We start from the raw sequence: 9,632 nt of genomic DNA, 5'->3' as shown, positions 1-9,632 counted from the left end.
ACTTACCTTTTAAATGTCTACGGACTCTAGCTCAACCATTCCACTCCCAGCAGCTCTGATTCCCTTAGTGTTCATGTTACTGCTGCAGCCAATCACTGACCTCAGTAGTCATGTATACATGACTGACACGTGACCCCTGAGGCAAGTGATTGGCTGCAGCAGTCATGTGAACGATGAATAATAAGTGATACTGCAGGAACTCCTGGAGTCGGCTGGTAATGGAGTTGCTGTACTGGAGTGATGGGACATTTTTTAGGCGATTGCATTTTTTTTCTTTTTATACCTTTATCTGCTCTCTGCACAGTTTAAAAAAAACATTTTGGACAACCCCTTTAAGATAAATTGTTACTGCATCTCATTATCATATAATGGACCGTTAGATGCCACAACTAGAGGTGAGTCACACGTTGAGCCTTCTATGATGATCTCCGGTGAGTCACGACTGATTTCCCTACTTTATTTCACTCTGCTTATACTTTACATGAAATATCAATCTGAAAGCCTTTTACCGCCAGAGCTCATTTGTATAATGCCGGCTCCTGAACGGCCATGTCCTCATGAAAAATCATCATGGGCTACAGAATACACCCTATAGCCAACCACAGCCGCTGAGCTATCAAGGTAAGACTCCAATGCAGAGAGGCTGTAGACCATAATGCTTCCTTGACCGGCCACTTATGGATTAGTAATGTCCAGCCAGTGAGCTGCTAAATGTCTATCGCCAATGGCAGAAGTAGGAATCTTCTATGTTTCTTAACTACCAGCGTAATATTAAATGTCTATTATTTCTGAGGCTTTTAGAACCATATGTGATCCATGGAGGGGATGTCATGTATTATATGCTTAAGGAAACCATAAAAAGGCATTCCAGACATTTACTATTGATGACCTATCCTCAAGATAGGTTATCAATAGTTGATCGTCGGCGGTCTGTCACGGGGGATTCCCACCGATCAGCTGATCCTCTGGCCATCATTGGTGGTCAGAGCTGGAAGTGTAATAGATGGGCTTCACTCCCAAAGGATCTTCTGATTAGTCGGGATTCCAAGTGGTGAACCCCTACTGATCAACTATTAAGGATCTGCCCTAAAAATAGGTTTTTAAATAGTAAATATCTGGAATACCACTTTTACTACAGGCACTCTATTAAAGGGATGTTGTCTGGGAACCAGACAGCCCCTTTAAAATGCTTCCCAGTGTGATTGTCTGCTTTAAATGCTCTACATTGGAAGGGACCCTTAATGATAAGCAGATCAGAGTCTCCCGCTGCTGGAACACCCACTGTCTAGCTGTAATCTATGATTGATTGGGCAGCAAGTGTTCATGTACCCTGCAGCGCCACAACAGGAGAAATGAAGCATTACATAATTCTCATTAAAAAATCAATAGGCTGCCCATTTAATGCACTGACTTCCTCTAAAGCCAGACATGTCATTTGTGGTTAATAGATGAAGCAAATAAAATACCTCCCTTTTTATACCTAGAATACCCTGCTAAAGTATTCAATGGGGATTTCTCTAAGCAAGACGACCCCTTAAACTGTAAAATGGAAGGATTATAAAAGCAAACTTTATAAAGAATCCACTAAAATCAATCATACATGTGCGTAAATGTTGCTGCAGATGCATGGATTTAGAGTTATGTGAGATCAGTAGGTGTGAACATTATCATCCTAAGTGGCTGCTAACAGAAAACAGTAGATTGTAGTCCATTGCACAGCTAATGCAGATAGGTCTGAAGCATTGATGTCTATTACAACTACCTAACATGTAAAATATACTAAAGGACTTGAATGATGTTACTTTATATCGTGCATTGTGGGAAGTGAAGAGTTAATTAGTCTTTGCCTTACAAGGTTGGCAATGCCAAGGACAATGCTGAGAATGGGCATGTCTGCAAGGTTGTATAGTCATTATATAAACTGATAGGAACATAATTAGGTAGTAGACAATGCAGGAACAGCCAGGTAATATCAGGACAGGTGTGGCTTCATGACACCAGGGTATTGGGTGACTGCACATGGGTGGGGGGTGCTGAAGAACATAGACATACAGTGTAACATCTCAGTACCGAGCACCCACACTTTGACTACCCAGGGACCGGCCGCCGCAGTTTGCAATCTATAGCAGCCATATGTGACCGATTATAAGAAACAATGCCTGCAATACATAGACAATGAGCAGCTGTCCGTGGTGCTGAACCCGGTCATTGAGTATGACAAGGACATCATGCAGTGTGTCACATCCATTCTAAGTCGCATAATGCATGAATTGCAAATTCACTTCTACTTAGAGATATGTAATGTGCCTCTACATTTATGCAATGGATATATAAAGGTATATGCACTCTAGCATGGAAATAGCTATCATATGAAGGGTAATGCATAGGCTAAAGTGTGCAAGTAGAGTGTCCGAGGCGAGAGAATGGCTCGAGAGCAGATTTTCCCCTGCAAGCACCTTCCAGAACAGCTCTCTGCTGCACACTGAGAGGGGGGGAGGGGTAGGCAGAGCACTAAACCAAGGAAACTCGCCCCACGTGTAGAGCAAGAACAACCACTCCCATCCTCAAACAGATCAATCAGGGAGCAGAGAGCCGGTTCCTGCCGTGTTAGCTTATCTCCCCTGGATATATAAAGGGCAGGCGAGAGCAAATCCTGCGCTGTGAGCCACACACATCAGAAAGTCTTCCAGCATGAGCTACTCTCTGGAAACATTAGGTAGCCCCTCTTATAGGAGGATGGCTGAGATCAGGACTAGCTATACAAGAACAAGCAGTTCCCCATCCAGCGGTTTCAGGTCTCAAAGCTGGTCCAGAAGTACCCCGAGTACCATCTCCTCCTCCTATAAGAGAAGCAACCTGGCAGCACCCAGAGGGTTCAGCTCCAGTGACAGTTTGGATCTTAGTCAGTCCTCCGGCTACAATGGTGACTTCAAGCAAGTCCGATCAAGTGAGAAGGAGCAATTACAAGGACTCAATGATCGTTTTGCTGGTTACATTGAGAAAGTCCATTACCTGGAGCAGCAGAATAAGGAGATCGAAGCAGAAATTCAGGCCCTAAGACAAAGGCAGAGTGGATATAGCCAGTTGGGTGAGATCTACGAACAAGAGCTGAGAGAGTTAAGGTCTAACTTGGAACATGTCAACCACGACAAGGCTCAGATCCTTTTAGACTCTGAACACCTTGAGGAAGACCTGCAGAGGCTGAAGGACAGGTATGAAGATGAGGTCAGAATTAGGGATGAAACAGAGACCACCATCAGAGCCATGAAGAAGGACATTGACGATACGTCCTTGATAAAGGTGGAGTTGGACAAGAAAGTGCAGTCCCTGCAAGAAGAGATCTCCTTCCTCAAGAACAACCATGAAGAAGAAGTCAGCGAACTGCTAGTTCAGATCCAGGCCTCTCATATCACAGTAGAGAGGAAGGACTATCAGAAGACAGACCTGGCCTCTGCCTTGAGGGAGATTCGTTCCCAACTAGAAGGGCACTCCAACAACAACATGGTCCAGACAGAGGAGATCTTTAAAAATAAGTATGCCAAGCTAACAGAAGCTGCAGAACAGAACAAAGAAGCAATCAGATCTGCCAAAGAGGAGCTAGCAGAATACAGGAGGCAACTACACAGCAAAACAGTAGAGCTGGAGTCTGTGAAAGGAACCAAAGAGTCACTGGAGAGACAATTGAATGATATCGAGGAGAGACACAACCATGACTTGTCCAGTTACCAGGTAAGTGAACTCAATGGCTGCAAGAAGGATATTCGGAAGGGGTTGTCCATGGTGCTGAATCGCCTGCCTTGATATAGTATGTTATTGTGACTATAGCTAGGAGCTGTCCTTAGTGCTGAATCTATTGCAGACAGTTCTCTGAGTTCCAAGTGAGGTTTTAGACCATATAACAATGTCATTTCTTACATTTATGTGTCATTTTTTTAGCATTGTCATTAGTAGATGGTTGACAGTCACTTACCTTCTATCCATTAGATGTAGGGATTCCTGCAGGGTCCTAGGGTGGGATGGGGTGCAGGGTTTGCAAGTTCTGCATTAACACGTGTAGGGGGTGTGGTGCAGAGACTTAATGACGCAGTGTGATTCCTTCTGTGGGAAAGTGACACAGTATGGCTGCTCCTTACGGAGGGTGTGGTGCAATGACAATGCATGTACGCTGTGTGCAAGGGTGGGGGCTGGAGCCGGTCTGTGATATGCATCTCAGTGGGACAGAAGAAATAAGAGCCCTGTTTAGATTTTGCTGCAGTGAGTTTGTGCAATTAAGCGTCTAATACAGGAGGTGGGGCTGTGTGTGGTGCAATATGACAGTGCATATGTATACCCTGCTGCAATGTGACAACAGGATGAGATAGATGTCACTGTAGGTCATATGCCAGCTCAGCACAAAATAACTCTCTAATCCTTGGGGTTTCTTTCTTCTATAGGAAACCATCCAACAGCTGGACAATGAGTTGAGAGGAACTAAATGGGAGATGTCCCGTCACCTGAGAGAATACCAGGATCTGCTCAATGTCAAGATGGCTCTGGATATAGAAATTGCTGCATACAGGTACAAGGGCAGAGCCAGCAGAATATTAATAGCACTGCAGAGACTGCAGCTAGCAGAAGGATGAGAAAACTTTCACATCCCAGAGTGTGGGAGGGAAATTAGAAGCAATGGCAGCCAATCAGAGTGCATGCAATTGGGAGAATGCAAGAAAGTCCCAAAGTATTAACCCACCAGATGCCTGGTGTCCTCAATGTTAAAAAGCAAACAAGTAGGATGCGAGGTCCCCAAACCAAATAAACAATTCTTGGGGGCCTTTATCTTCATATGGAAGTATTCCGATAAAGTTTTATAACCACACCCTTACCTTAAAGTTGACAAAAATATATATATATATACCATGCAGTAGGGTGTAGACTGCAAGAACTATCATGGGGACATGAAATAAATATCTACTAAGGATGTGCAGATGTGGCCAACATTAACTTTCTATTTAACATGTTATGATATCTACAATGTACTACAATGTTAGTAATCAAGTTATCCTGATGTGTCAGACATGTTACCAATAGTACAACACTGTAGGCTTATGTTTATTAACAACTACTTTATAACAAGGTGTCAATGTACTTGCAATGGAATTTGGAATCATACATTGAATTACCAAACTAGAGATGAACTTTGTGCAAATGTCCATGAGTTTCACCATGTGTTAATCTGTGATTTATCTGCATGAAACTGTGAAATAACACATTCAGCTCTGCTTCATCTGCTTGATTGGTTGCTGCTGAGTTATATTAGTTGCAATGAATAGTTATCATATAAGGCTGCATTCACAGATTGCTGATTTGCTGCAGATTTTGGTGCAGATCTGCAGCAGATTACATCCTTTCAATTGAATTCAAGTTGAAAGGGAAAAATCTGCAGCAGATCTGCATTAAAATCAGCAACAAAATCTGCAGCAAATCAGCAATGTGTGAATGCATCCTAGTAGTGATTGCAAGTTCATTGCTCTCCCAGCAGGTCTGGTTGATAAGTATGTCATTTTATAGAACTCCCATGAAAGTTTACCTATCCCTCATCAAGTAATAGTAATTGAATATACAGTAGAGCCATGCAATAGTTAAGAATGAATAACTTTATATTGGGTTTTAGCAGTTAAAGGAACATTTCAGATATGGCAGATGCACTGTCTGCAGGGCTTGAGAAGGCAAGGCACAACAATGCAAAGAACGCCAAATAGATCTGTGTATCCATTTATCTGGAATGTTCCTTTAGTTCCTTTAAAATGTTATGTCAGAATTTGTAAGCAGTTTTAACAATTCATTTCTTCTCTGCACAGGAAACTCCTTGAGGGAGAAGAAACCCGCTTCAGCTCATTCTCCAGCCTGCCTTCAGGTCCATCAGCTCCACACAGACAAGCGCCCATTACAATAACCTCCTCCAGAGTCCAGCAGTCACGAGCAGAACCACCCAGAGTCAAAGTGCAGCACAAGTTTGTGGAGGAAATCATTGAAGAAACCAAAGTTGAAGATGAAAGGTCAGATATGGAAGCTGCATTGGCTGCTATGGCAGAAGAGTTAGCATCAGGGTTTATGGAGGTAGAGGAGGAACAGGGAGATGAAGGTGAGGAGGAAAAAGAAGAGGAAGGAGAGGAGGAGGAGGAGGTTGAAGAAGAGATTGTAGCAGCTGTAGAATCTGGTGTACAGGCAGCAGCTCCTGGAGAGGAAGAGGAAGGAGAGGAAGAAGAAGGTGAGAAGGGTGAGGAAGAAGAGGAGGAGGGAGAAAAGGGTGAGGAAGAAGAGGAGGAAGGAGACAAAGCAGAGGAAGAGGTAGAAGAAGAGGGAGAAAAAGAGGAAGGTGAAGAAGAAGAGAAAGTAGAAGGGGAAGCAGAGGAAGAGGGAGAAGTGAAAGCAGAGGAAGGAGAAGAGGAGGGAGGAGGAGAAGAAGGGGAAGAGGAGGGAAAGACAGAAGAAGATGAAGGTGAAAAGGGAGAAGATGAGGGGGAGAAAGAGGGAGAAGAGGAGGGAGCAGAAGAAGCAGAGGTAGAAGGTGGGGAGGGAGAAGCAGAAGAAGAAGCTGGAAAAGAGGAAGAAGAGGGGGAAGCAGAGGAGGCAGAAGGTGAGCAAGAAGGGGCAGAGGAGGAGGCTACTGAAGAGACTCAAGAAGATGAAGTGGTAGAGGAACCTATTGTGGAGACTAAGGTTGTAAAGGTAAAAGCAGCAGTGCAGGAGGCAGAAGTAGAAGAGGAGGCTGAAAAGGAAGCAGAGGAGGAAAAAGAGGGTGATGATGAGGAAGAGAAAGGAGAGGAAGAAACAGAGGAAAAGGCTGGAGATGAGGAAGAAGAGGGAACAGCAGATGAAAGTGCAGAGCAGGAAGAAGAGAAAGCAGAAACAGAAGAGGAGAAAGATGAGGGAGAGGAAGGAGATGCCAAAGATGAGGAAGAATCTGGGGAAGATAAAGCTGAAACAGAAGAGGAAAAAGCAGAGTCTCCAGAAGAGAAAAGTGTGGAGGAGATCATCCCTGCATCTAAAGCAGCTTCTGTAGGAACAGAGAAAGAAGAAGCCAAAGAACAGGAGGAGGAAGAAGAAGAAGAAGCAAGTAGCCCCAGGGATGATGGCAAGGAAGACACTGCAGTAAATGGGGATGTGCATGAAGAAAGTGAAGACAAAGGTGTGGTCACCAACGGTCTCGATGACAGCCCGTCAGATGACAAAGAAAGCAGCAAGAACCAGCAAAAAGTTGTAATCACCAAAAAGATTGAGACCACGACCAGTGAAGGTGAAGATGGTACCAAATACATAACTAAGTCTGTGACGGTCACCCAGAAGGTGGAGGAACATGAAGAAACCATTCAAGAGAAGTCCGTGTCCACAAAGAAGGTGGAAAAAGTCACTTCACATGCAGTAAAGGGAGGTGCTGAAAATAAGTGAAAACATACTCATAGCACTTCCAGCAAGCAGCAGGACTGAAAAGCCATAAGATAAACTGCATGTAAAGTGACAGCTGCTAATGGGCTTCTAGCAGAAGGGGTTCTCTCGTGGGGTGGGGGCTCCAGATACTGTATTATTACCTGTGCAATACTCGGGGCGGGGAAATGCATGCAAGCTAGAGATGTGTCCCTCCCACACAACTTGGGGAATTCCCAAAGAAAAAAAATCCAAAAAAATGTAAAATTACAACCCACTGCATGATTTGACAAAATAAAAATGGAGATGAGGGTTTCCTAAGTTGTTGTGGGTCTGGGGAAAGATTCAAGATCCTTGAAAGTCCTGAGATGAAATATGCAAAAGAACCAACTGAGCCAAAAAGAGGGAGGGAGGGGACCATGAAACGGATGTTTTCTCGCCTTAATAAAAGAAACCTATCCTTATGTTTACCTCACTGGTGCAATTAATAGACTGCAGGTCATGGGAGAACCTGGATGAGTTTAAAGACAACTGTCAGTTTATGTCAAAGCAAAACCTTGCTCAATAAAAGGTCATATTAGAAGTTCTTGACTTGTGTCTTATTGTACAGTATCTGGATTTAACCAACTGGTACAATGAAAACAGCTGTATGTGATATGTTCCTTTTAAGGGGTTCTCCTTTGAGGATTCCCAGAGATCACCTGTGATCTGTGGGGAAACCTGGCAGTAAGTGTTCAATTTCTCCACAGCACCACCGCAGGAGAAATTGAGCATTACATAGTGCCTCGACTAGGAGCAACTGTAGATCAACATTGGGGGTAATAGGCTGAACTGGATGGACAAGTGTCTTTTTTGGCCTTACATACTATGTTATGTTATGTTATATGCAGGCATTTGAACTCATATGCTGTTTTTTTATCCATGCTCTTACTGGAATGCAGAAATAAAGAATTATTTTATGCTGGGCAAGTTGCTGCAAAACTTTCATTTTCTTCTATGCTTATCAGCAGTGGCACTCTGCCTCCTTGCACTCAGTGGGGTGGAATAGCAAGGCTGGGTGAGCTGAGAAGTTCTCCAGTGCATTGACTTCTTACTAGGATCTCTAGTGATCATCTGTGGGGAAAGCTAATAGTAAGTGTTCAGTTTATCTACAGCACCACCACAGAATAATTTGAGCATGACACAGTGCCCATTCAAGCCAATGGGTTGTGTGTTTAAAGTGACCCTCTGGTTTTGGATCAAAATTCAGAGATGAGAGGGTGGAGGGGTAACTCACCTTTACTTTATTCTCTCTTCCTGATCCTTCATTATGCTGGTTCTGGTTACATTGTTCAGGTGGCCAAGTTGGCTGCTGCCATCTTTAGGCTCCCAGATATCCAAAGTGCATTGGTATTGTTAAGACTACTAATGCACTGCAGCTGCTCTGTGATTGGCCAGTTTTGTTTACATGCCAGTACAGGCCAATCACAGAGAAAGTTCCCAGTGTCTATTAGATCATTAGAGAATGGCAGCAGCCACAATGGTTGCCCAAAAATGAAGCACCAAATCAGCAGAATGGTTGGGCCTGGAAGAGATGATAACATACAGCTAAGATATCCCACTACCCTCTAGACCAGGGACAGAATTTTATCCCAAAACTGGAGGGTTGCTTCAATGCAGGACAGGACGGGTCCTCCAGAGAAACTGCTCTTCACTCTGGCCAAGAGATGGGATCCTCAGCACCCCCCCCCCCCCCTCCAACCTCAGCACCCCCCCCCCCCCCCTCCAACCTCAGCACCCCCCCCTCCCTCCAACCTCTCTATTAACTCAAAATTCCCAAACCGTTTGCATGAAAATTGGTTTTCTAAACTTAACAATGACATTAATGGATTGAGATGATGAATATGCAAATGCTTATGAATGTATAAGATGACTTCTCAACCTCTGGAGCCGTCTTAATGTGGTTTTGTTGGATTAGAAAGAAATGGTTGCTTCTTCCAAAAACAGCGCCACTCCTGTCCATGGATTGTCTCTGGCATTGTGGCACAGCCTGATTCAATGGCGCTGAGCTGCAATACCAATGGCAACCCAAGGACAGTGGTGGTGCTGTCTCTGGAATAAAGCAGTCATGTTTTTTTTAAAGGGTTGTCCTAGAATTACAGGTTATCTGCACTTGGTGATCGGTGGGGGTCTCAGGAGTATTCCTAAGAAGTAGGGTCCCATAATAAAGTAGGGTCACCCACAATAAC

At 44.0% G+C, this 9,632-nt stretch overlaps 1 protein-coding gene across 1 annotated transcript; it reads left to right on the top strand.

The window, feature by feature from the left end:
- The first annotated feature begins 2,671 nt into the window (after positions 1–2,671).
- Positions 2,672–7,987, top strand: NEFM (neurofilament medium chain). Its single transcript, XM_066593521.1, has 3 exons — positions 2,672–3,729; positions 4,434–4,558; positions 5,838–7,987. The coding sequence occupies exons 1-3, from the start codon at positions 2,692–2,694 to the stop codon at positions 7,426–7,428; spliced, it is 2,754 nt and encodes a 917-aa protein (XP_066449618.1). The 5' UTR covers positions 2,672–2,691; the 3' UTR covers positions 7,429–7,987.
- The last annotated feature ends 1,645 nt before the right edge of the window (positions 7,988–9,632 follow it).

Source organism: Eleutherodactylus coqui, chromosome 2 (genome assembly GCF_035609145.1).
Source record: "Eleutherodactylus coqui strain aEleCoq1 chromosome 2, aEleCoq1.hap1, whole genome shotgun sequence".
NCBI classification, from domain to species: Eukaryota; Metazoa; Chordata; class Amphibia; order Anura; family Eleutherodactylidae; genus Eleutherodactylus; species Eleutherodactylus coqui.
Note: the sequence above shows the minus strand (reverse complement) of the source record. Positions and strands in the feature narration are given on the sequence as shown.